General features: G+C 45.6%; 1 protein-coding gene across 2 annotated transcripts in view; it reads left to right on the top strand.

The window, feature by feature from the left end:
* The window catches only part of NPAS2 (neuronal PAS domain protein 2), a 144,212-nt gene that overhangs the window by 84,233 nt on the left and 32,094 nt on the right, over window positions 1–27,885 (top strand). For both annotated transcript variants that reach the window (XM_033124816.1, XM_033124817.1), the window contains exons 3-7: window positions 3,021–3,169; window positions 9,954–10,045; window positions 14,409–14,498; window positions 21,245–21,365; window positions 22,393–22,506. In XM_033124816.1, the coding sequence (XP_032980707.1) occupies window positions 3,021–3,169; window positions 9,954–10,045; window positions 14,409–14,498; window positions 21,245–21,365; window positions 22,393–22,506 (566 nt within the window). The remainder of the gene's footprint in view (window positions 1–3,020; window positions 3,170–9,953; window positions 10,046–14,408; window positions 14,499–21,244; window positions 21,366–22,392; window positions 22,507–27,885) is intronic.

Raw genomic sequence — 27,885 nt, 5'->3', positions numbered from 1 at the left:
CTGTGCTCTCTGATTCCATTTATATGAAATACTAAAACTGCCAAAACTAAAGTGACAGCAGTTCAGTGGTTTTCTGTGGCTGTCATCGAGGAGGGATCAACCACCAAGATGCAGGAGAAAACCTTTGAGGATGAGGGAACTGCTTTCTATGTGGGTTTCAGTGGTGGTTACACACTTACTAAAAATTTGTCAAACTATACACTTAAAATGAATGAATTTTACTGAATGTAAATAATGCCTTAAAGGAAAAAACAAACCCAAGGGCTGATTGTTTAAGTGTCTTTGAACTTGTTGTCCCAGCACCGTAGGTGTGGTAGTCTCGGGGACTGGCCAGCAGACCTCCTTATTGGAAATAAGGTCCTTTGAAGTTCATTTTCTTTTGTCTCGGAGCTGAGGAGCCAACTGACATCGACCGATACCTGGTGGGCACCATGGTGTGTCCCAGGCGGAGGCTGACGGAAACAAGCTTGTGTTTCCGTCACTATGACATGAGCTTTCGTTGTGTTGTCCGCCAGCCCGTTTGTTGTCATTACACCCATTGATGAAGAATACAGAGTACTAATGAGCTGGGTGGTATCGGGTCACAAATCATTTATAATGGGCAAACTAGGACAGGAATCGTGCTTTTTTTGGCTAAGGAGGTTGCATGTCACTGTTTAAAATCTAGGCCAAAAAAAATTATTTATAATGCGTAGACAGCCACTCAGAACATTGAAAGGTTCCTTTCCTTTCTGCCGTGTGTTTGAACACTATGCTTATTACCCTGAACCAGCAAAAGGGCCCTTAGAAACTTCCTGCTGCACCTCCAGTCGGTGTGGGACAGTCCCTTGGCTGGGAACAAGGCCTTTGTAGAAGCCACCTAAAGGATTTCAGGTCATCCCAAAACTCCAAGGATAGGAATGAGAGACAAACCAGGAAAAGGAAGAGACCTTTACGGCTATGCACTTCAGGTGAGCTTTAAAGAATTGCCTCAGATACTAGCAGAAAACAGCCCAAACTGATCTATAATCTGCAAAAGACGGCTTGTAAATGGGTATGTTGACATAATGTCAGGTTGTGTGTTTTTAGACAGAAGCAAACGGGGTAGTTATGGCCACCATGCCATCTAGGAAAGGGTATTTGGGATGTGTCCCTGTGTTTCCAAGGACTGCTTGGGGAAGCAGAATCTTCATTGATCCTGACACCTCTAGACATTGACACGTACCCCAAGGGACTCACTGAGTTGTCACAGCCACCAGAACTCTGTCCTGAGTGCGCATTGGCCAGTGACCTCATGATAAGCAATCAGCTCCCCTAGGCACCTTGATCCCAGGTCCCAGGGTACCTAGAGCAGCAGGTAAACCATGTTTGATAGGCTTTGCAGCTGTGGCCCCTGCTCTCTCAGTGAGCTGACTTTCTGGAACATTCCATCCTGGGTGAATTTGGAAGGGGTGGGTCAGTTTTCCCAGCCCCAGATCACCTTTGAATGAACTGAATCCTGATGAAGGACTTGTCCTGTGGAGCTGAGAGCCAGCCCCTGTCATATGTCATTAAAGATTGAGGCCTGTGGAGTGGCCCTGCTTCCTAGACTTCCTCAGGTGAGGGCGGGCTGCCTGCATCCTGTACATTGGCATGTGGGAGCCTTGAAAGGTGCTTTTTCAGATGATATCTCAGCTAAGCAGTGCCTAAGAGGAAACCAAAATTTCATCAGGAGGAGATGCTCGATGGAGCTCGTTCTCGTTTACTTGTCTAGTAGAAGGGCCTCTTTAGCTGTGGTTTCCTGTTCGAATTCCCAGAGATCCTAGAGCCCCTCAGGGGGGCCTCAGTGGCTCAGAGAGTCCCTCCCCTCAGACTGAGTAGCTCCACTCAGATCTCTTTATAGCTGTGCAGTGTCACCTGTCATTTTTTTAGTAGACTTTATTTTTTTGGAGCAATTGTAGGTTCACAGAAAAACAGAGCAGAAGGTCCAGTGATTTCCCATGTATCCCATCCCCGCACCGCACAGGCTCCCCCATTATCAACACCACCTACACACCAGAGTGGTACGTTTGCTACAATTGATGAACCTACAGTGACTCATCATTGTCACCCAGAGTCCATCGTTTACATTAGCGTCCACTCTTGGTGGTGTACATTCTATGGGTTTGGACAAATATATAATGACATGTATCCACCATTATAGTCTCATACCGAGTGGTTTCACCGCCCTAAATATCCTGTGTGCTTCACTTATTCATCCCTCGCCACCTCAACCCCTGGCAGCCACTAATCTTTTTTACTGTCTCCATAGTTCTGTCTTTTGCAGGATGCCATATAGTTAGAATCACACAGCATGAAGCCTTTTCAGATTGGCTTCTTCCACTTTGTAGCATGCATTGAAGGTTCCTCCATGTCGTCTTTAAAAGGGTTCATTCAGCCACTCTTAGCAGTGTGACCGCCACAAGCAGTCCCTGTCATATGTTAGCCCTGGGTTGGGCATGACTTGCAGATGGTTTCATGTGAGGTATGTATGCCCTGTGTCCCTGACAGGATGCTGAGCTCTGAGGCAGTGGCCAGGACATATGCCCTGGGTGGCAGTGACTCTCTGTCAGCCACTCAGGACACTTGGCTACCCCTTATGACTTGACGCCAAAGCTCAGTGCTCTGATCTGGGGGGACACAGTTTGAGGCTAAGAAAGGGCTTGCAGAGCGAACCCCTCTGGGCTGCAGCATCTGAACAGTATGTCGCTTGCTCTCTGAAGGTTGAAGCTCTGGGAGTCAGAGTGAGTGGTATCTGGCGACAGAGCTAATCTGTGTAAGATTTTTGCATCTGAGTCACAACTTACTTATTAATGCTGTCTCTCTTTGTGGCCAAGAGTCTAGCAAAACATTTTTCTGTCCCCATTACTCAGCTCCGAACTGTAACGAATGTTACTTTCCCTGGAAGAGTTTTCATTGGCTAATCACAGCAGACCCACATGCTGATAGAAAGTACTTCCCTTTCCTAGTAAAGCCTTGATGACGCAGAATGTTCCAGTAACCTGTGCGTTTTGTGTTTCCAGAGCTTCTCGAAACAAGTCTGAGAAGAAACGTCGGGACCAGTTCAATGTTCTCATCAAAGAGCTTAGCTCCATGCTCCCTGGCAACACGCGGAAAATGGACAAAACCACCGTGCTGGAAAAGGTCATCGGATTTTTGCAGAAACACAACGGTAAAGGTCATACTTCTCTCCGTTTTCATGGTGTTTATTCCCTTCCACTGGTGATGAGTTCATCACGGTGGGCCTCCTGCTGGGTTCTCTCTCCCAGCAAAGCCCCATCACGTCAGTCATAAGCTCCCTCTGTACGAGCCTCCCTCTGGCAGGTTTGGGAGAGGATGCTCACCTCCCAAATTGCTATAGTAGATAAAGAGTCCAGAACAGCCTCACAGGTGGCCCCAGCCCATTGGAGTGCCGTTAACGGTGGGAGAGGCTTAATTAAAAATGTCTGGAGCAAGCATTTCTTATCCAGCCCTACAGAGATGCAATTCCCAAATATTCATTGTCCCCTGAATCAGACTGTCCTGGTTCCTCTAACCACCTCTGCCACTGCCCCTAAAGCATTTGGCCTCCCAAGTTCCGCCATAAAAAAAATAAATTGAAAATCGTTGATTCACTTTCCAAATCTGGTTTTATTGAGACAGAACTCAAGTACCATAAAATTCACCATTTTGAAGTTTATAATCAGCGGTTTTCAGTACATTCAGAAGGTTGTGCAACCATCAACATTATCTAATTTTGTCATCCCCCAAAATCGAAACCCCGTACCCATTTGCAATTACTTCCCATTTCCTCTCCCTCCAAATCCTGGCAATCTTCTTTTTCCATATATAGTCGCCTAATCTGGGTATTTTATACAAACGGAATCATACAATATATGGTCTTTTCTTTCTGGCTTCTTTCATATAATATCCACATTTTAGCAAGTATTTGCATTTCATTCCATTTTGTGACTAAATAATATCTATTGTATGCATATAACACATTTCGTTTATCTGCTTATTAGTTGATGCATATTAGTTGTTTCCATATTTTAGCTGTTACGAACGTACTGCTATGAACATTCATGTACAAGTTTTCTTTGTTGTTGTTTTTTCTGTTTTTTTAAATTAAGGTTTATTGGGGTGACAATTGTTAGTAAAGTTACATAGATTTCAGGTGTACAATTCTGTAATACATCATCTGTAAATCCCATTGTGTGTTCACCACCCAGAGTCAGTTGTCTTTCCATCACCATATATTTGACCCCCTTGCCCTCTGGTAACCACTAAACTATTGTCTGTGTCTATGAGTTTTTGTTTCTCATTTGTTTGTCTTGTTCTTTTGTTGTTTGTGGTTCATATACCACATATCAGTGTTTTTATTCAGATATATGTTTTCAGTTCTCTTGGATATATACCTAGTTGAATTGCTGGATCAAATGGTAACTCAATGTTTAACTTTTCGAGGAACTAACTAACTGTTTTTCAAAATGGCTGCCCAATTTTATATTCCCAACGGCAATGTATGAGTGTTCCAGTTTTTCCACATCCTCACAAACATTCGTTCTTGTCTGGTTTTGTGTGTATATTTGTGTGTGTGTGTGTGTGTGTGTGTGTGTGTGTGTGTGTGTGTTTATAATCTTCCTAGTGGGTATGAAGTAATATTTCATTGTGGTTTTGATTTCCCTAATGACTAATGATGTTGACCTTTTCATGATTTTTTCATGTACTTATTGGCTATTTATATGCCTTATTTAAAGAAATGTCTATTCAAATCCTTTGCCCATTTTAATTGGATTATTTATGTTTTTGTTGTTGAGTGGTAGGAATTCTTCATACATGCTGAATACTAGACCCTTATCAGATATATGATTTACAAATATTTTCCCCCATTCTATGAGCTGTCTTTTTACTTTCTTACTGCTGTTTTTTGACACACAAACATTTTTAAGTTTGATAAAGTCTAGCTTATCTTTTTAGTTGTTATCGGTTGCTTGTGCCTTAGGTATCATATCTAAGAAATCATTGTCTAATCTAAGGTCATGAAGATTTACATCTATGTTTTCTTCTAAGAACTTTATAGTTTTAAGCTATAGATTAAGCATTTTGATATAAGCTATAAGTTGAGAATTTAGATATTTGATCCTTTTCAAATTAATTTTTATATATGGAGTGAAGTAGGGAGTCGAAATTCATCCTTTTGAATCCACTTATTCCAGAACTATATTATTATTTAAAAAATTTTTAGCACTTTATGTAACAATATAACACATATAACAGAGAATACACAAAATATAACTGTACAGTTGAATTAGTTATCACAAAGTTGACACAACTGGGAAAGCAACAGCCAGGTCATAAAAAAGAAGCTTCTCCAGTAATGTCCCTTCCTTCTTATCTACCCGTGTTTTTCTCAAAGGTTATCTCTATTCTGACTTCTAATTCCAGAGATTGGTTTTGCCTGTTGGGACCTTATTCAGATGGAATCGTACATTATGAACTTGACGTTTGTAAGATGGATCTGTGTTCTTCCGGTGCTATGGCTAGTTCATTTTCATTAGTATATAGTATTCCATTATATGAATTTACCACTTGAATCCACCCTTGAATTTATGTCTTTCTCAAATCATCCTCTCTCCCTTTTACTCTACTTTTCCCTCTTAGCACTGACCACCCTGCCCATGACACCAAATATAATATAGTCAGAAATGTCAGATTATTGAGGCTATAATTACAGTTCTTCTGTGCTTATGGTGATGTTTCTCTGTCAGTGAACATTTCCCTAGACAAGATGAGCTCATGGAAGAGGGCATGGCTGGGACACTAGAAAGTTTCATTATACTTGTTTTTTAATTAATTCTTTAATAATTTTATACACCTAGTAAAAATATGATAGTAATGATATATCTTCCTTATTTTTTTCCCAAAGCTGTCCAGGGAAGAGTAAAGAATATGTTGAATTGCTTTTTTTAAAAGTCGGGGAAGAACAATCAGGCAGAACTGGAATATAGTGTTGCAACAGTATTTGATGGCCCCAATAATTTAATCAGAATGGTTATATTTCCTAAATAATGATTTAGCCAAGTGAAAATAGCAGGTTGGTTTGATTACCAAGATATTTTGTGCAAATTACTCAAACTAGGTCAGTGCCACTGAGAAGCAGGACAGCTGTTAAATAGGACAGCTGGGATCAAGTTCATCAGTGTGACATTTATGCTGGGCTCTGTCTGCTGAGGAATTACAGAATTGTCAAATCTGGGACCTGGAAAGGATCATTCAGCAGAAACACAGCCTCCTAACACCAGGAGCGCCTGTATCTGTCTCGCCTTTTTCACAAGACTAAGGCCTACTCCACGTAACCCACTTAAATGCATCCAGGGTCACTGCAGGATCTGACTCATCCTCCGTGATTCCACATTCAGGAGAAAGCAGAAAATCCATGGTAGAGTTTATGGAGAAATATGGTAGTTGGACCAAATTCTGGATTAAAGCAAAAACCCAAAAACAAACAATAACTTTACCTGTAATCCAAATGGGCACGAACTCCACAGGCATCTGCAATGAGACAGAGAATCAGAAGGTCAGCATTTTTTCAGGGCTCACCATGAGCCAGGCAGGCATTGTTCTAAGGGTTCTCTGAGCTTCATGCACTCTTTGAATTAGTGCCATTTCACAGGTGAGGCAACCGAGACACAGAGATGTTAAACCACTCACCCAAGTCAGAAGGTGTAGAATCTATACACAGGCAGTTTGTCTCCAGAGCCCAAGTTTTTAACACGACATCCAACTGCTTCTCCACAAGAGTAGACAGTGATTTATGGGGCTCTTACAGATACTTGTATCATAGCGACGCTATAGCTTTTCATTAGTGTGGCTATTTAGATGACTGTTTCTCAACCTTGTTTCCCATTAGAATCACCCGAGGAGCTTTTGAAACTATATATAACTGGGTCACACCTCACAGACCAACACGTCAGAATTTCTAGGGGCGGAACCCCAGTGGTGAGCTGGAGCCAGCTCACGCCAGCTTGCAAAAGATGATTAAGTTTGCAGGAGTTTTGCAAGCCAGTTGACATCAAGTTGACAGCTTGAAGTCAACCACCGTGGGAGTATTTACACCACAGAAATGGGCAAACACTATAAATCAAGGCTTTCTGTTGTAGGCACAGAGAGCCTTTTACCAGCACACCACTGGGTAACGCCCAAGCATCTGTATTTTTAAAGCTTCCCGGGTGATTCCAGTGTACAGTCAGGGTTAAGAACTGGGTTTAGACATGCTTTCTGCCTTCATGCTGAAGGGACACCACATAATAAGTAAGGAAAGATAATTACGTCCCAGTAGTTATTATAATTATTTCCTCAACAATCTTTCAAGCATCTCTTTTTTCTCAGCTTGGGAGATAAACCTTAATCCTAGAATGTGTGCTTATTTTCTTTGAAGTAATCCAAGTGAAAATGAGAACCTGACCATGTTTCTTTGTAGAGAAATTATGTGTCATCAGCATCTACTATAAGAGGGAAACCCCTAAACTGTATAAATAGTAAGGTTATTGGACATTCTTATCCACAACCTTCTAAATGTTACTTCTACAGGGCTAGCTTTCCTCTTTCTGTGCGAATCTCAAGCTGATTTAATGTCATTTTCTCCCAACATCAAATCCCCTTCCTCATACGTGCTCCTTCAATATGCTAACCTTAGTGGATGGGGTGGGGGTGGAGGTGCAGGGGTGTGGAGAAGGCAGGCGAACAAGGAGATATGTCCCTCTGGGGCAGAGTAATATTCACCCAGCCCCACAGAGAGTTTCTGCCCCTTTCTTCAGACTTTTCTTTGACTGTATACAATCCAAAGACATTCTGCTCCTCGTTCACGCATACCAGGAGCAGTCATAAGGTGAGCACTCTAGGACGCAACTAAAGCTTATGCTACAGTAGAATTTTGAGGTCCAGCTGTTAATGGCATTGTTTTTCTGCAAAAAATGCAAAAGGTTGCTTTGCTTTCCTTGCTATTTACAACCTCCTGTGACCACACCTCTTTGCTAACCCTGCCTGTTCCCCATAGCATATATTAGTCACACCAAATGCCAATGGAGACGTGATCAGAACACTGAATTCAATCTCCCAGTTTAACATTTTTTTCTTACTTACTATGAGACATTTTATCTAACTTACATTTTTTAATACGCTATGCATTGAGTCTTAACTTCCAAGGACTGTAATCGAATAGTTGAAATACAGAGTGAATGAAATGGATCCTTTCAGTATTATTATGCTGTTGTTTAGAAAGTACCCAATCATACTGAATGATCTGAAAGTTACTTATGTAAAAGAAATGGGTCTTTCATGTTCCTTTACCATAAATTGAATGCATCTCCACCTAAACCAAATGTGGACTGCTGACAAGACTCTTCTCCTGGAGAATTAATCTATAGTTAGATCCTAATGGTCAAAAGAACTTTACAAATGAGTTGATGTATTGGAAAAAGAGAGAGGAAATTTATGGGGTTAATTTATTAGCATATCCTCAGTCCATATCTTTCTTCTAAGTGGTCCAACTGTGGCATCCATTTTAGGAACTGGGAGTTTCACTCTCTCGTCCCTGCCTGGGCTGGCACCCTAGAATGAATGCTGGCCTGGCCCCGGCTTCCCAGGGTGCACTTCACTGTGCCAGACCTCTGGCCACAGTGGCTGCAGTGTTCTATCTAAAATCTCGAAGGAAAAAACCATCCGGATAGAGCTGAATGTTTCAGGGAATGCTGGGTGATCGCACACGGGAAGGTGTAGAGTCATGTGTGTAACTGAGCCCTTCATATTGTTTTCATTCACGAGCAACTGCTGAATTCTTTCGAATTCGTTCTTTCACAAGGCAGAATGCACTCTCCATGCTCCATCTAAGTGAGACCACCAACAACACAGGGTCAAAAGAGAAAGCCTTTCAATGTTTCTCCCAGTTTAAAGTTTATAGATAATCTGCCTGAATAATTTGACTTTTCCGAGCAGTTGTTGAACCAGTTAGTTTTTTCTCAGAGGTAGGAGATACATCAGATGTACTTAGGTTTTTCTTAGCGCCAATAAAATATTCTCTAAGGAAACCTCTTACTACATAAAGTGGAGCAAAACATTGGTTAAAGATGGAGGATAAACTGAAGGAAAAGCAAGTATATCCAGTAGAGTGTTTGAGCTATCTGTTATAAGAGATATTTCAGTAATAAAACAACACACTTTCCTAACTGCAAAAGAACTAGAGTATTTAAGGAGGCCTGTGTAGACCAATCACCATGGAATTTACAAACATGAATAGCATCTTTAGTACAAGTTAGTTACAGAAACAAGCAAACTATAGGTTACCCCAGAAAGTTTTCAGAAGAGTAAATCCTGACTTTAAAAGCCATGTATTTGTATAGCAAATTATACTTTGGTACTTGGAAATGCTAAGAGAGAGAGAGAGACAGAGACAGAGACAGAGTCAGAGAGAGAGAGACAACATTACATTCTGCATAGATACAGTAGGTTATATACCACAAGCCTACAATGTTTCTGGAATTTTGAAAATCCCAGATGTCAAAGGTTCCTTGCTTTGCCTCGACCATGAAAAAAGCAGCTTAGGAATGTCCTATGATCCCAGTCTTTGTTCCTGATGCCTTTGTAGGTACACTACCTAACTCCAGCCACTGATGATGCGCTTTGTCATGTAGACATTCGAGGGCACTGTGTCACCTGCTAGCAGCAGGCACTACACCCATGCAGAGGGCAGAGTACTCTCCTCCCTGATGCTTCATTAAAGGGGTGTGAAAACATCAAGAGATGTTTTTAAGCCCATGACATCCAAAGTTCCCAGTCCTTGGAAATCAGAATTACGTATTTCCTTATATTTGTTTTTTTAATTAAACCACACAGAGAATTACATAGTAATAACATGTGCTTCATTTGTTAATGTGCCTTTGAATATAAAAGCTTATTGTGTGTGTGCTTTTCTTCAGAAGTCTCAGCGCAAACGGAAATCTGCGATATTCAGCAGGACTGGAAGCCTTCCTTCCTCAGTAATGAAGAATTCACGCAGCTGATGTTGGAGGTGAAATGCACTTTCAAATTAGCTTAATGGGTTGCAAAACGAAATGTAGCTGCTTGTTCCAGATAAGACCCTGTGCCCAAGTAAACAACTGTTCTTGACCCTGGAAAGAGGTCTTGAAACAGATACCCTCCTGAAGCTCTCAGGCCTACTGCTTATGTTTTGGCTACTGAGTTGGGTGCTATAAGCAAGAATCCCACCCCCACCCCCATCTGAATATGAGTGTATACTGTCACCCTGGTGACTGAAGGGTGGGCCCCACTCACAGTCTCCCAACCAGAGGATACCTATTGGGGGAGCCGGAAGGGGACTAGAGCTGGAGGTAGGTAGAGGGAGTGGAAGGAGGGAAGAAAGATTCCATCTCTATACCTTCTTTCAGCTCAGAGAATCTCCTCTTTAGAATGCAATGATTATATTTTTTTCCTTAGTAGAGCACATTTTGAAAACAAATATCTTCTTTTAAAGTTATGCTTTTCACTTGAGTTCATAGTACATCAACATGGCATGTGGGTGTCAACCATCAGTGACCCTGTGCCTCCCCACCCAGCACACACCCTGTCTGTGCCAAGAACAATGCTCAGGTTTCTTCTTCTAGAAAGTGAGGTGTCCACACCCATCTGCAGGGCTGGGTGGTGGAAACCTGGCTGATCTGAGCAAGTGGCCTTCCTCAATGTCATGTGTTTCTATGTGGGTGAAATCCCTCCATACAGATGGCAATAAGTCTCTACAAAAACATCTGTCTGAGTGCTCTGACACCTAAACTGGGGATGAGACTGGGAGTGTATGGTCATGACAGTGGAGGGATAGAGAACCCCAGACGTGGCCTGACTGGGACCTTAAGTAAGAAGAGGAGAACCAGGCAGATGAGTTCAGCAGAAGGAAGTGAGACGCTGGCTTTGTGTCAGTGGTTCCTGGCAGGGTTTTTGGAGAGTGGCGTCTTGAGATAAATCTTTCTATGTCTCATCTAAGACTGATGTAAATTTTTATTTATGTAGATGAATTATGCAGAAAACAGAAAGTACTGGGTAAGAAAACGCTAGCATGAAGCTGTCCAAATATTATGAAATACAAACATATTAATAAACATTTGCATAAAAATGAAAGATACTTAAATCTACATGTAAACTAAATTTAAAGAAAGTACAGAACGTTCCACAGAAGCAGTGCATTTTGAGTATGTTAAATTTAGAGCAGCTTGTAAAATATAGTGTTAAATTAATCTATCATTATACCACTTTACAGAAATCGTTTTATCTTTTAATTCTTAGGGAAAAGTAGTTAAAACGCATAATCCTAGAGTACCCACCTCTTTTTAAGAGCCTGTAGCACGTTCTTTTTTTTCATCCCAGTTTCAAGTGTTTGAGGAAACAAGACTTTTATAAAGTTAAAAATGGAAAATATTTGGGCTAAAAGGCAGGACTGAGATTCAGGAGACTGACATTTCTAGAAAAAGAAGGTTTTAGATTTGCATGGATACTCTTTATGCATTTTCTCCCACTCCCAGTATAGATTCCTTGAAGCAAATCTAAAGAAAATCATGCCTGATAGCAAGTTGGACCTGAAATTAAGCCTGTACAACAAGCGAGCCTTCTGGGTGAACTGCAGCTTTGAGGAGTGTGGGAAAGCCACCAGCTAGTCCTTTTGATTTACCTCAGACTTCTTTAGGCTTCTTTTCCAACCTGTTGCTCCTCAGTAGACACTTCCTGATGACTACCTGGAGCCTCCCTGGTGGTCTGAGCCCCAGCAGTGGCCCCCCCAGGATGGCGCCATCACCCCCTACTATGCAGGTTCCTAATAATGTGTGTCCTATTCCACCTACACCACCCTTTGCTTTCTTTCAGAACTATTTCAGGGAACGTGAGGAATCTGTGAGAACCATGTCTTGGTCATCAGGAGGTTCCCTTTTTCAATAAGGACAGAACCCAGGACAGAGCCCATCAGGGCCCAGGGAACTCAGCTGCTGAGGCCCTTGGTGGCAATCCCTCCTCCCAATCCCTCCTTCCTCCTGCTTTTCTTCTAAAGACCCCAAACCAGACTTGGGGTGGGAGGTGTGGGGGGGACTAACACAGTTGTGGAGTTTGAAAGAACAAAAATGCCTTGGTTGCAGACCAGTCAAGCTCGTCAGGTGTAAGCCAGTGAAGAGTGTGGCCGCAAGCATTTAGACAAGAGCCTCAAAGGCAGGGAAAGCGCTTGGTGACCAGCAATTAGGGAGTTTTGTGAGAAAAGCTACAGCGATCTTTTCTCTTAGCCCAGAGGCTGTCTCAGAGAACACAAGAAACATTCCATCAGAATCAGGAATGGGCAGGAAGAGGTGGTTTCATTTCCTGCTGGTGTGTGGCAGGTATAAAATTTAGGCCATTATGGCGTCTTTGGTGTCCTTGAATCTCCTGGTAGAATCACCTTTACATTGAAAGGGGCACATCACTTTGCAATCACATTCTATTGAGTCATTCTCAAATGTGGCTTCTAAAACCAAAGCAAGCCTTCTTAAAGCAGTGATTCAGTGCCTTTGATGGAAAATGCCAATGAGCTGATGAAAGTTATCTTCCATCTATAAATACCTTCAGCTTTTTCACACCCACTTACTTTACAAATTCAAGAGGGGCATGGGCTCCCTGTGCAAGAAGATAATTTGTATTCATTGCTCCCACTTTTCCCAGTGTTCTACTCTGCTTTTTATAAAAAGGTCCACCTCTTAAACAAAATTCACCTCCACTCATACTGCAAATATGATTTGACAAACCATTTAGGAAAATACTTGAGGGGAAAAGAAATAAAAGTTACTAGGAGGTGCCTTTGTGTTCACTGTGACCCATAAATCTAATCCAGGATTTCTCAACCTTGACATTTTGGACCTGATAACTCTTTGTTGTGGACACATCCTGTGCATTATAGGACATTTCAAAGCACCCTTGGCCCCTACCCACTAGATGCCAGCAGCACCCACCCCAATAGTGACAACCAAAAATATCTCCAGACGTTGCCGAAAGTCCCCAGGGAGGCAAAATTGCCCTCAGTTGAAAACCACTGATGTAATGCAAAAGGATGAGGCCTACTGAAGAAGTGTGCTTTAATATATTTTTCAGTCTAAAGTCCTGTAATATGTGAGTGTAAAAATAATAAATGACCCTAGTGTTAATTTTCCTGATGAAAGGAACCCTCTCTGATTTTGGCTAGTTGTAATCATGTCCTTAATGCACAGTTGGCAGACTATTTCCGGTTCGTGCTGCAGTGCACTCAGCCGCACCCTCCTAATTTGAAAGAATGAGTGCTTTTTGGCTGGGCAGATCCTCAGAGATATCTTGGGAGGATCTAGCTAAGTACATACAAAAGGTTTCCTGAACTTTCTAAACACATATTTCAGGTCTTTTTTTTTCCCCCCAAAGTGGAACCGTTCCCATATTTGGGGAAGATGATATTTCAAAGATGTAGTCAATAAAGCACCCGTGACAGGCTTACTGTGACAGTCCACCTGAGCACATTACTGCCTTGAAGATTTGTTTCCTGGGGAGGTGGGCTTGCCCATGTCTCCTGAACTGCGTGGTCTGAATGTTAGAAATCAGCTCTCAGATGTGTCTTATAAAAGCCTCATGGGCATCCAATAAGGAATCTAAAAGCAACCCAGCAACCATGTCTGTGAGAAAACACTGCTACCTACATCTTTTCTGTCGTGCACTCCTAGAGCAGGGTGCCTGGCATACAGTAGGCGCTCAGTAAAAACTTTTAAAGGAATTGCATTTTCAGACATTCTGAAATACTTCTGGATCTAATTGAGTTATACAGCGCTTCCCCCTCAGCCCTTACTTTTTACTTCTGTGGAATCACGTGGAACGGTCTTTGCAAACAGTTCCCTTGGACGTGTTTCTCCTATAGCAGTGAATGTAGGCACAGCTCTCTCCTGACCAGCAGGCTAACTTTCTGCTTTTAATGCATCTATTAGGTCTGATATCGTTCAGTGAAAGTTTACCAAGGGCAACTCAAAGTGATATTGGGGAACGACAAAAGATCACTGACATCTTTTAATGGTAATTGTGATAGTTCTGACTCGGCCCAATAGTATGTTCACATTAAAACTCCCTAGGTAATTTCCATGGCTAAATTTTGGTTCATGATACCAATAGGTCAGGTTTTTCACTGAGGCTTTTAGTGCTTTTGCAAGTACTTTGCCTGGGCTAGACCAATTCTGTGTAAGAACTCATCCTGTGTATCAGGCAGAAAAGTGCTGTGAGGTTATTCGTGGAAATACCTGTGGCTTCTGAAGGTTCACAAAACAAAGTCAGTGTCATAACGCGGGGTCCTTTGCTTTGGCGACATCCTCCCTCATGAAAGCATGACTAAGGGGCCTTCACTGTTGAGTTTTCCGCAGGCATTGGATGGCTTCATCATCGCCGTGACAACGGATGGCAGCATCCTCTACGTTTCTGACAGCATCACACCTCTCCTTGGGCACTTACCGGTAAGTTTCTGTTCCTCCGACTGCCTTAGCCAGTACACATTCTTATCTTGCCTTGAGTACCATCCAGAACTTCGATCAGGGTGGTGCAGATATGTGGGGGTCTGTGTGTGAGGAGGTTCAGGCCCAGGCCAAGGTCCCAGGGGCCTGCCAGAGGAAAGGCAGGTACCAGCATGTGTCATCCTGGGGCAAGCAAGGCGCCATGAGTGAGCAAGGCCGGACCTGGAGTGTTGGATGTGGGTACAGGTCCTTATCCTCTGTGCCCCAGAAGCCATGGACTGACAAGAGTCACTGCACAGTTAGCAGAGCTCAGAGCCTCTGCAGAGGCGGACAGATGTCGTCCTGCAAAGGGACAGCTGGGTTAAGGAATATGCACCAGATGGCTGCAGATGGGTTGCGGTTTGGGGATCACTAGGGACATGACTGAGATCGCAAGGAGGTTGTGACACTTACTGGTGGTAAGGGTTCAGTGACAGGTGATCCCCCAGGGGATTATAATACTCAGGGAAGACGCTGTTGACAGGAAGGCCTTGGGGAACGCGGAGGGTTTGGTCAGCTGAGAGCCAAGGACCTGCTGTCCAAGGGAGCCAGGCGGAGGCCGGTGGGTGCAGCATGTTCAAAGGCCCTCAAAGATGTTCCTCCCTTCCCCTTTTCCTCCCTCCGTCCACCGCCCCTTCTTTCCTCCCTTCTCTCCCTCCTTCCCTCCCTCCCTGATACTTCCTCCTCAATATAGGAGGCTTGCTGGCTTTCTGGTAAGCTGCCCCCCGACCCCCATCAGGATAAGCACCTGGCTGGTGGAGGGTCCCTCGTAGACGTTGGGCCAGCCTTCCATTTCCTGCCACACCATTGTTTATTCCTGCAGAGCCTGACCTTGAATAACAGCTCTACCAAGAGCGTCCTCTGGATCTGATTGGGATAAAATGTCCTCTCTCTCTCTCCACTCAACAAGCCCCACCAAACCTCTTAACGCCCACCACTCCCCACCCCCAGCACATCGGCCAGTGGGTGACCAGTGCATGTGATGAGGAGGGTAACGGCTTGCCCTGGGTTCCTGTACCTAGGGAATCCTGGGCCAGGAAGGTGCTGGAGGACCGTGGTTGCCTCTCTTTAGCAACACCTGCCTGGTAGCGGAGCAGCAGGGCCTTACTCTGTGGGCAGCTTTGCCTCCCTGGGGTCATGACCCCTGATGGCCAGGGCCCAGATTGCACAACACCCTGAGTCATACTTTTCCTCAGAAAGCCCTCCTCTCACCTCATCATTTCCGCAGAGGATGGTGGTGGAGATCAAAGCCTCCATCCACATTTTTCCTTTGCCAGTCCCTGTGTGTTATAGCCCAGAAAAGCAGTTTTTACTCTGCTAGGCAGATGCCTTTGCATCGTGCCATAATCCATCTAGCCTTTCTGTTTCAGCCCATTTCCTGTACCGTTTCCAGGGTGCAGTAAGCTTGGGGGCGTGAGAGTTCTCTCTCCTCCCCATAGCTGTCAGAGAGGCTGGTTCTCACTTCACCTAAGGAGTCAAGAGTGTGGTTTTCTGTTGATTCTAGTCTCAGGCTAGGAGAGTAATGATGGGGCCGATGTGAGGAATACAGAAGTGACCCCGAATCAGTGAGCCGAATCAGCCGGCTTCCTAGGGCTGAGCTGAGGGGGCTGAGGAAGAAGAGGAGATGGGGTGCTCTTTTGGAGGTTTGCTGCGTCATATTCCATCGTAGGAAGACCTGCGATTCTGCATGCATTCCAGTTTGGCACTCTGAGAAAGTGCTCGTAGGAACATTCAGTGTTTCCTGAGGAACGTCTGCAAGCCTCCCTTGGAGAACTGATACCGTCCCGAGCTGCTGGACCGCAGGGTGTGGACGCCTTCACCCTTACTGGATAACTCCAGATTGTCTCCACAGAGCTCGCACCAGTTTGCCCTCCGCCACGTCAGCAGAACTTGCTATTGTCAGATGTCCTAGTTTCTGTCAGTCTAGAGTGTGAAGGTGTCTCCTAGAGATTTCATTTAGATTTCATTTGCTTTTCTTTCCATCCCTAATAAGATTGAGTGTCTTTTAACATGTTTGTTAGCCATTTGGATTGCCTCTTTTGTGTTCAAGTATTGTGCCATTTTCCTACTGGATTGTCTGGGTTTTTTCTTATTATGTTTGAACATTCTTTTCGTGTTCTCGACACTAGTCCTCTGTCAGGTATTGTTTTAATCGCCTTCTATTCACTGTGCCCTAGGGTTATAGGAATATGACACGTGACACTTGACACTGGACAGATGAGATTGACAGCTGTTTATTAGTCACATATACTCACAGCCCAGGGAGAAGAACGCAGGGCCACACGGGGCTGCACTCTCAAACAGTGACCCAGCAGGGGCTGTGAGAGGCAGGCTGTGTAGTAACAAGAGGGTGAAGTGCCTCCTGGTCCCCACAGGGGTGAGACTGGCTTGTTTGAATAATTCTGCGGACTGTCAGGGGACTAAATCCTCTACCCAGAGACAAGTGGGAACCATACTCGGTCCCCTTGAAAGGAGGGTTGTTTAACTAGGGGACATTATCCATGTGATGGAGTACAGAGAGGAACTTTCCCCGTAGGCCAGCCAAGGCCTTCCCAACTTGCCAGATGATAAGACCACATATAACAGTGAATCTTAATTGTAGACCTTACACCACAGGTATATGTGTCGTAAATCTTCTCTCATTTTCTGACTTGCTTTTCCCTCTCTTTAGTTTCTTTTGATGAATAGAGATTCTTGATAGTTGATACTCTTTATAGCTTAATTAATTCTTCCCAACTCCAAGGCTAAAGCTATGCTCTATACGAACTTTTGAAAGAGTTACTATTTGGACATCAATTTGATTCCGAATCTAAACAGAATGAAAGCATATCAAATACACCTCCACCTTCCTGATCCTTTGGGAGACGAAGGCCGTGACTGCCTCCCAGAGCCCATTCCTGCCTCTTCTCGCTGTGGGACGTTCCATGGACTTCTCCCCATTGTCCCCTCTAACTGCGGCCAACGTAGATCTCCCAGCTAGAACTGCCAGGGCCCGTTGGGACATTCCTGAACTGAGTGTCCACCCAGCCCACTCCCAGCTCAGCTGGGTGCAAGAGAACTGGTGCTGCTGGGTCACAGGGAGAGAAGAAGCTGCTTGCTGTCTCCCAGCACTTCCAGATGGTCTCCCGGCTCTCAAGGTGCCTCAAGAGAAACCCTGGGAGATGTGCGATTTGGAATTTAGGACAGGCATTTTGAGTGAAACTCAGAAAAGGGCCATATTCTTGAAACAGCAGCCACGGGCTGTAAGTTGGGATGGAGACCCTCCCACCTCCGGCAGGTAAATGATTTTCCTGGTAATGTGATTCAGCCGTGAAGATGGCTGCAGATGGCACATTCTCTCGCTTGTCTCCATAATTGCCATGATTTTAATGGACAGAGCTCAGCTCATTCAATTGCAGAGAGAATTTACTCTCCTGTAAGCACTAGGGTATAAGTTTTCATACTGTCGTTGTTTGTGTTGGTCTTCGGCACATGAAAATGGCACAATAGTGATGTAATAGCAAATCCGTATAAAGTGCTTGCTCTGAACCCTCTCCATGAGTTACTCATGCTCTTCGAACCCTTTCCCCCAGCCTACCTCCCCCTCCTCCGTCCAGCGTTCCTCTTTATTCTGTGTAGAACCTGTACCCTGAGGTCCCCCACAGCCCTCAGGCCTGCCAGGCAGCCCCCAACCTTCCTCTCTGCCGCACCTGCCATCATAGGAGGTGGGCTCCTGACTGGCCCTCGAAGAAGAGATCCTGGGCTGACTGACATACCATGTTCAAGTACTATCTGAAATGTCTTTAAGAAGAAAGACTACTGCCATCGGTGCACATTAGTCATCTTCTAAAAAACTAAAGGGAATGGGCTTAAAATAAAATTAGGAACATCAGAAGGAAGTTGGAGAAACCAGAGTGAGAAAATGACAGCACAGCTAGTGAGGGGGCTGTCTATAGAGATCAAAATGGGACCGTCCCAGCTAGGAGCCCAGGAGCCACCAGAGTCCCTCCTCTCCTGCCTCCTGTCCTCTGTCAGCCTCCAACGGGTGTCCACCTGCCTCCATCCCTTCGAATGCTGGCTGCAGAAGGGGATGGACCTGCCTGCGGTGCTGTGTGTCTTCCCAGCGCCTGAAGCGGTGGCTGGCATGTGGTAGCCTGCAGTCAGTATGGGCTGGATTATGTTGTGGAATGAATTGTTTGGACTGTCATTTTCGGTCTTTTCTATCCCCCCGTCCCGTGTGCCTTTGCAGACTCGGACCAGCTCTAGCCTAGCTTCCTAAGCTCCCTTCCTCCTCACTGCGAGTGGTCTCTTTAAAGCAGAAGCACAGCCCTCACTCCCTTCCCGTCGGTCCCTCAGGGGTCCTCCTGGTACACAGGATGGTGCCCTAACCCTTTGAGGCCTTCTGTACTCTAGCCATACTTCCCGGTGCAGCCTTCAGCCCCTCGCTCCTCTCCCTCCCCCTCAGGGCTTACGGGCACCCACCTCCATGCTTCTGTGCCTGCTGGGCTCCTGCCCGGAGCACCCTGGCTGCCTGGCAGATACCGTTGTGTCCCCCAGATCCCGCTCCAGGCCTCCTCCTTCTGGGAACTGTTCCCTGGTAGACTCTCCTTCTCTTGATTTTGAATTCAGCACAGTATGCTCAGTGTTCTCTGGGTGCCTGTCTTTACTTCTGTCGCAGTGCTTGCCATCCGTTCTGTCAGTGCATCAGCACATTTTACTGAAGGCCCAGCACCGTTCGATGGCGGGGTACGGGGGTGAAGAAGACAGGCAGGGCCCCTGCTCTCCTGCAGCTGCCGTTTGGAGTAAGGCTGGCAGAGTGCACATGTCAACACACGAATGAACAGGACAACTTCAAGTCAGTTCATAAATACACCTAATTAGGCCTAGCATTTACTGAGTGTTTGCTGTGAGCCCTTTTATGAGCAGCGGACTCGAATCAGCTCATTTCACCCTCAGCTTTCTCATCTTTCAGTTCAGCAAAGCGCAGCTTTGGGGGCAGAGCCAGCTTTCAAACCCGACCTCTGGGCTCTCACCCGCCTTGCCACAATGGTCCCTCACAGGCTTTCCCTCACAGGCCGGTCCCTCACAGGCCTTCCCAGCTAGGTGAAAACATGCCAGCAATTGCAGGCTACCCTACCATGTGCGATGGAGCAGCGCAGAAGCCAGAGCAGCAGGGGTGAGCACTCTGGATGAGGGGCTGTCATGGGTGCCTTCTCAGAGGACATGACTTTAAAGCAGGGACCCGAAGGATGAACGAAGAAAGAGGGTGCAGAATGTTCCGGCCAGAGTGTATAGCCTGGGGGAAGGCCCAGATGGAAGAACAACCTGGCAAACTGGAGAAAAGAAAGTATGGAGTCCTGGAGCAGTACTGAGAGCAGGCTGGGTGGATGGCAGATGGGGGCAGCCTTGAAGTGAATTGAGATGTTTAGGCTTCATCCTGGGAGTGATCGGAAGCCCACGGATGGTTTCAAGCAGGGTGGTGACTTGATCTGCTACGAGGCCCCTTCTGGAGAACAAATTGGACAGGGACACAAGTTGATATGGGAAGACTAGCTTGACCACTTCCTTCCCTGGACAAGAGGTGATGGTGGTCTGGACTAGCATGGAGGCCGTATACGTAGAGAAGTGAGTGGGTCTGAGAAAATTTAAGGGAAGAAAATCTCACGGCACTTGGACGTTGTCTGCATGTGAAGATGAGGGCGGGAGGGGGAGAAGCCAAGGATGCCACCTGGGCATCTGGTATGGGCAAGTGATCGGTTGGCAATGCCATAAATGGGACCAGAGAAGACAAGGGGAGGAGAAGGTACGGGCACAAAAGAATGATGACCTTGGGGATGTGTGTGACTGCTGTCCACGGGGACATCTGAGTGGCAGCTGAAAGGTTAAGCCAGGGCGCACGAGAGAGGCGCCAGGACATACAAATGTAAGAGTGTATACAGATGGTGTTTGAAGTTGCAGGAGGGGCTGAGTTTACTGAGGAAGCCAGAGGGAGTGATAGAGACGTGCTTGTGTCCTCTGCCTCCACCGTGAGTTTTCAGCTTCACTGCCCAATGTGGGAGCCACCAGCGATGGGTGGCTGTTTACATCTCACTTCAAACAATTAAAATGAAACACGATTAAAAAGTTAGTCTTCGGTCCTACCAGCCACGTTTCAAGCGCTCAGTAGCCGTGTGGCTAGTAGTTTCCATAATGGACAGCGCAGATGATACACCATTTTCCTCATCACAGACAACAGCTCTAGTGGACAATGCCGTCTAGACTCGACATTGTATTTATTTTGTATCCACCGTGTCTAGGCACTCAGAGAAAAAGGATAGTTCCTTTGATCAGAGACGTGTAAGAAGTAAACAGGCAGCTGTTTGCGGACCTAAAGGTCAGAAAAGGAACCGTGTGTACTCTTCGCGCCCTTCAGATGAGCGAGTGGCCTCGAGCTGGGGCTCCACGCTGCCCAGGCCAGAACCAGAACGATGCGGCTCCTCAAGCAAGGGGAGACGTCTGACTTAACTCTTCCTTCTTTCTTGGGTCCGTGGGCATCTGAGCAAGTGAAACCTTGTAGATGACACTTCAGAGTTGCAGAGTGACAGATGGAGAGTTTTCACTGAAAATCAGCTCTTGAACTTTGCATTTCCTTCTGAGCACTTCTGAGTGGTCATGAACGTTCAGTTTTTGCTGTCGCTTTGGTTTCCCGTCTTCGTGGAGTGTGTACCTTTGTTCTTTATTTTCTTTTTCAGTCAGATGTTATGGATCAGAATTTGTTAAATTTCCTTCCTGAACAAGAACACTCAGAAGTTTATAAGATGCTTTCTTCCCATATGCTTGTGACGGACTCCCCTTCCCCAGGCTACTTAAAATGTAAGTTTAACTTTCCTGGTTTTACCAGCTCTAAAGATAGGAGTTGTACTTTTGAAAAGAAGTTAAAATGGATTAAGAAGGGAGGACTAATTTTAAGAATAATGTTTCTTGTGACTCAGAACATTTCCAACATCCTCAGAGGTATATTTTAAGTTTAAAATTAAACTGGAGTTTGGAATATGAAAGACATTTAACTTTTATGTGGAAAATTTGAAAGCGTAGAGCTTCAGAATAATAACTTGTTTTGCATGTACTACAAGAGGTTCCTCTTTTTTTTTTTTTTCACATGACAGTCTTTTAGTAATAAGCAGAGCAAAATCAGTGAACAACCCACTTATTTTGGAGAACACTGTAAGGCTAGATTTGTATGCCACCAAGTAACCAACTGAAAACCGAATAATCAGGTCAAAAATCCAAATTCCCTTCTCTTGAGGCTGTCGTCTGGTTATTTATATACATTTGCAAGGGTTTTTTTGGTTTTGGAATTTTTAAGTTTTTATCAAAATTGGCCACCCGGCTAGAAGGCTGGCCTCAGTGCCTACTGGGCCCTGTGTTACTTAATGAAACATATATGTTGATAGAGGTGGCAGGTTTGCCTTGGGTTTTTTCAAGCCTTAGTCCATTTTCCATGAGTAATTTGTCTTGTTGTACATCTGATTTTACTTCAAAAGCAACGTGAAAAGATTAAATGAAAGAGAGCAGCTCTAGACGAGCAGCTTTATTTTAATATACCATATGAAAACAACCGGAACTAATCAATGCCGACATAAGCATCTGCAGACATCTGTGAGCAAATGAAGACTAATTGGGCCCAAGTATGGAATACAAAATACCTGTAAACTGTGGGGGTTGGGGGAGCCTATGGTGCACAGGTTATAAAACCACGTCCAAAAGTCAGTCGTAATGAGAGAACTATCCTGGCCATGTGTAGACTATACCCCGTGAGTTTCACAAAGATGTGACTTGTTCAATCGAGGGTGTATAATGCTCACGTTCCCTTTCTCTCCTTTTTCCTTTAACGGCCCAGCTGACAACGATTTAGAGTTTTATTGCCATCTTCTCAGAGGCAGCTTGAACCCAAAGGAATTTCCAACTTATGAATACATAAAATTTGTAGGAAATTTTCGCTCCTACAACAATGGTAAGCTTTAATTGTCATATAATTGCAACTGCGTCTTTTATCATGCCCACATGCGCATGGGGGCCCAAGAATCACGGAGGGAGGAGGCGGGAGAATCTGTGCTTTTCATATTTGCGTTTAGCTTTTCATGTTCCCAAGATGCGTTTTTGTGCTCGTAAATGTTATCTCCCATTCGAGAAGCACACACTCCCACACCTGTTTATGCCAATGTGCAAAGTCCCACTGAGATGCACATTATTCGTTTATTTACTTGCAGGCTGACGGAATAGTTCTCCTGTGAGAAACAACTTGCAGTTACTAGAGTACAGGCTCAGCCTCCGCACAGCCAAACAGGGCTTCATTGTGACATGACGATCCATAACCTTGGTTTCTGTATTTTTATCCTCCTTCTTACAGTACTGCTGTGAGCATATTTTAATAGCTCTGGTGCATAGGTCTTCTGCTCATTCTAGTCCTGATGCACAGTAGGTGACCAGCAAGCTATATATGTGGGTGCCAAGCAGGCTAGGTCAGGCAGTAAAGTCATCCTTTCTGAAATTAATCTGGATACCTAGTTGTCCAAGCTCTGACTGTATCTCTAAACTAGACCCTGAACACTCTGTTTTACTTTCGACTCCTGCAAAATTGGAAAGCAGGCCAATGCTAGAAATTCAGGGGCGTGGGCCCCTCTGTGAACCTGCCCACCCCAGGCTCAGTGTGCCAACACACAGCCCCACAACCCAGCACAGGTGGGCCTGCATTCTGTCCTCTACGCTCCTCAAAACTCAATGCAAAACAGATACCTTTGAAAGGTCCAGCATTTAACACAACAGGAGATGGGAACAACTAGATGGAAGTATTGACAGGGAATGGTGGAAAGAGAGAAGAGGGAAGGAGAAAAATACCAAAGGAAAACAAATAGGAAAAGATGCGGCTTGGAAATAAGGGGGTGGGTGGGCAGGTGGGAGGTCCGAGGGAGTCGTGATGACAGCGGTAACTCGTGTGCTGTTTGGTTACTGTTGTTTAAGTCTGGACCACAGTCAAGTCCATCACCCCAGTCAAATGAGTCCCAGGTTTCCATGAGAATCAGCCAGAGTCATGGCACTGAGTCCTGATGCTGAGACCTTGGAGGATCCTCTGTTGTATGTTACTCACATAAACATATTACATGCTAAGCAGCATGAGCCTGCCAGAGTGTTTTTCAGGCCCAGTGTTCAGGGCTTATGCCTGGATGGTTGGCTCCATGGCCGACTGGGTCCTTCTGGGAACCTGCCCACCCAAGACTCAGCATGCCTGAGTGGCTGAAAGTGGTGGGAGGTCAGCTTCCCCAAGGGGGCCCCTAAATCTGGGTAAAGCAGGAAGAAGCCGAGGCCTGCTTATGCTAAGATGACTCATCTGAAAGGCTTTCCCAAACATTCTGAGATGCACGTTCAGTGAACCACATAAATAAGTAAATGGTAACTCATTGGTCTACCAGGTAAAGTGACCTGAGGGATACCTCATAGAACACCCAACATGACGCCAGCCCTGGTGCAATGGGTCACGGGTGAGGCCGCTTGTGAAAATGCGGATCCTTAGCCGTCACCTAAAGTTTCCAATTCAGGAGACCTGAGGGTGGGGCTGGGATTGTGAGATTGGGAAGGAAACTTGGGGTTTCTGAGGCAAGGAATGAGGGACTTTGAGAAACACTACCCCATTGTCCTACTAAATGCCGTTTCGTAGGAATTTTCAAGGCACTCCTCTTGTTTGTGGCGCACCTTCCGGACTTTATCCTTGAACTGATGTAAGCGGTGATTGGGAATGTGCTTAAAACATGTGCTGTGACCGTAATGCCACCAGCTGCTGGGAGAGCAGTGTATCCCAAGTGGCCCTGTGCAAGCAAGGGAAAGGCGTCCTGGCCCCCAGAGGGCCAAGACTGCAAGAATTATGGGATGCTGTTCCCGCATATCCCCATGACAACAGTGTCCGATCTTAATTAAAGGAACCGACCTGTGATTGGCTGGTGAGCAGCAGTGGTGTCCTTTGTGAATTTCCATCTCTGCAACTCTCATTAAGATGCCCGCTGAATATCACTTTGAATCTTCCTGTCATTTATCTCATTTCAGAGGGTTTTAAGAAAACAGGCAGGCTTCGTGGTGATTTCTGGGATTTTTTTTTTTTTAAACTAGCAAGGCTTTATTTTTACTTCAAGTTGAAACAATGTTTGTTTGCCTGAATGAATGTGTGAAAATTATGTGCGATTTTTTTCCTTTCTCTTTTGTTTGGAGACCGTTACTGCTATAAACACACAGCACTGAAAGTAAAAATTTAAAGCCAAGAGTGCAGAGTGATTTTCTAGAGCCTGTTGCACAAACCAGAGTTAGGGGGGAGCTTTCTTGAGACAAGACCCTCCAAAGGTAATTGTGGAAAACCTGAAATACAGTTGTAACGCAGATTACAACACATAGCAAAAAGCGTCAGAGACAAATGAATTTCTAAGATGGAGCCCTATGAAATCACCAACAGTCAAACATTTTTTGACCTATAAAATATGGTTTCACATAATATAAGAATTCAAACTTGATTCTGTAGGTTTACTTCTCCATAAACGTTGAACAATGGAATGATAAAAAGAATAGCTCACCGTAGGAGGGGTTTCTTTAGTACTAGTCCCTGGGCTCAGTATTTGCCTGGATCACCTCATTGAATCCTCGCAATAACCTTATAAGGTAGTATTATGCACAGCGTCCCATCTTAACAGAAGACGAAGTTGATGCATAGGAGAGTGAAGTCTGAAGTGTCCAGGTGGGAAGTGGAGGACCCACATTCATACCCATTCTGACCCTGAACTCATGCTCCACCCCAGTGCTTTGCTGCCCCCCACAAATCTATGTTGAAATTAAGCACCCAGATGCAGAGCGCAGGTCTGTCGCCCTGTCCCGGCATTCTGTCTGTACATGACATCTGGACCTGTGCACATCAGATGTCCCGCACCCACATACCAACCTGTTGTAGGGTACTCGAGATTTTTTTAAATCAAATATGGCAAGACACGCAGACGTGGCAATGACTGTCATGAAGGAAGAGGGTTACACTCACAGATCCCTAGAAAAACACCATGCAGGGCCACACATGGAAGCACCAGCATGGGTCAAGAGGCTGAGGGAGCAGGAGAAAAGTGAACAAGAGCCTCTGTTGTGGTTTCTGTAGGGGAAAATGGGCAAGGCAGGGTGAGCAGGCTTAGAATTGGCTAGTGTCAAGAATTTCGGGGCTGTGTGGTATAGGCACTGTCCCTAGTGATCTCGTCCTGGCCCTGGGTGATTAGAGCAGGAGGACAGTGGCCCAGAATGTGAGCGCCAGACAGTGGACGTCGTGGGGGGATGGGCTCGCATTGCTTCGTTTCCATACGAAAGGTACACTGGAAAGTGAGTTGTTTACTATCCCTCAGTAGTGGCTGACCCTGAGAGGAGCAGGCCCTCCAGGCTCAGCAAGGCCCCAAATGTCAAAGCACCAGATGCAGAAACTAGAAAATATGGTTAATACCCAAGCCACCATGCAACTTCTCCTAGTTCCCAGGCACGGTGCAGATTGGAAAACAACATATTAAGTGTAAAAGAGAAATGACCATGAACAGGGGTTTTATTTTAATAGAGTACCTGCTCACACCTCAGAGAACTACGCAGGGAACCCTACTTTGGTCCGTTATCATGAACGGCCCTGTCATGTCTGCAGGGCTGTTTAGTCTATGGGACATCGCTTCATGCATTCTTACTCGATGCTTCTCAAGAAGATACGAGGCTTTCGTTTTTGTAAATCATGGAATGGAAAGGACGGTGGCCTTTAATCGGTGGCCTCCTGGCACCCCTTCCTGGACCCACATAGTCCATGCCTGGCACATAAGTAAGTGCTTGACCAAAGAAGGTTGACCTAGTCTGGGGCTTGGAGACGTTGGCCCTGGATGCGCAGGTGGTAGTGGCAGAGCCAGGACTCGGGCCCAGGACTTCCAGCTCGGGGAAATCATGCTCTGCCCCCAGAGCTGATAACAGGACTGCCCTTTGACTGATTTTGAAGCACACTCCAGGGACAGACCTAGTGGTGGCTTCCAGGAGAGTTCCCGCCTCTTCTTTGGCCTTAAATGCAAAGCAATAAAATCCACTTTGGTGCACGTGCTGAGTGAACTGGAGCCGGTGTGACTTCCGGTGCTTTGTGAAGGGTCTGCACTGGAGGGCCTCCGGAACAGCAGTGAGCGGTCAGGGAAGCTCGCCTCTGGCCACCATTCGTTCCCCATGCTGTGCCCCCCCCCGCCCCCTCTCCCCTCTGGGTGCTCCCTGGTGTCCTTACCCAGGCCCCTCACTCAGGGGCACCCCCGCAGGCCGTTCCTGACACGCTCTCCTCCCAGCCTAGAGCTCATGTGAGGGGACTGGTCTGACCCAAGGCTGATAGAGGGGCTCTCGGCCTTAAAGCAAAGGGTCCAAGTGAACTGTGAAGGCTTCAGGCAGGAAAGAGGGTGCTTGGTGACCCTCAGTTCTGTAGATGAAAACGCAGCTGCTTGTCTGCTGACCCAGGTAACTGCTCAGGACTCAGCTGGCTCTGTGACCCAGGTGAGGAGGCCCAGTTAGGAGTCTGGGGGGAGCGGAGGGACAGCGGCACGCTTGCCCTTGTTAATGAATTAGAGTCTCCAATGGGACATTTCCAGATTCACCAGCGACCGAGCCACCTACCTCTTGACCTCCCCGCCCCCAACACTGTCGCTGTGCAGACACAGCAGCTTTGCCCAAAGCCTTGAACAGAATGGAATTTTCCCGACTTCGATATTTGCACATCTTGGCCACTCCTTGGGCGTCTTTATTGGCCACAGATGTTCTGGGGGGAGGGGAGGGAAGACAGGACCTCACATCTTTAACCTAGATTTTTAATAGATGTGAAGCAATATGTGCCAGGAAACGGGACGGGAAAGTAGCTTTCTTAGAAGTGTTTCACTTTAACACCATCTCTAAGGCAACCTGTGAGAAGCTTCCTGGAGGAATCTGACCTGGGATATAGGACCCCCCCGCCCTCCCAGTCTCCTCCTCTCCTCATAAAAAGTCCGCTCTCTGAGCCTGGCCCACTGGGGTGGGCCCATCAGAGCAGCCCCTGGTCCACCTCTGCTCCTAGTTTCCAGAATGGAGTTGAAATGAAATTACTTTATTCGGAGCTATGTTTGTCCAATAACATTTGTTTCTAAGGCTTTGAACAAATACAGCAGCATCCCATCTTTTTACTTCTCCAGTGAAATAGAGGGGAGCCATGAGGCCTCTCCCCAGCCCCACCCCCATCCCTCTAGCAGGGAAGAAGGCCATCCTGTATTTGAGCTCCTGCTCCTCCCCCAGCCTTGGATTTAAATGTGCGTCTGACTGAAATCCAGAGAGCAGTGTTTCAAAA

The sequence above is a fragment of the Rhinolophus ferrumequinum genome, chromosome 13 (genome assembly GCF_004115265.2).
Source record: "Rhinolophus ferrumequinum isolate MPI-CBG mRhiFer1 chromosome 13, mRhiFer1_v1.p, whole genome shotgun sequence".
Taxonomy (NCBI): Eukaryota; Metazoa; Chordata; class Mammalia; order Chiroptera; family Rhinolophidae; genus Rhinolophus; species Rhinolophus ferrumequinum.
This window is presented reverse-complemented; position numbering and strand designations above follow the sequence as displayed.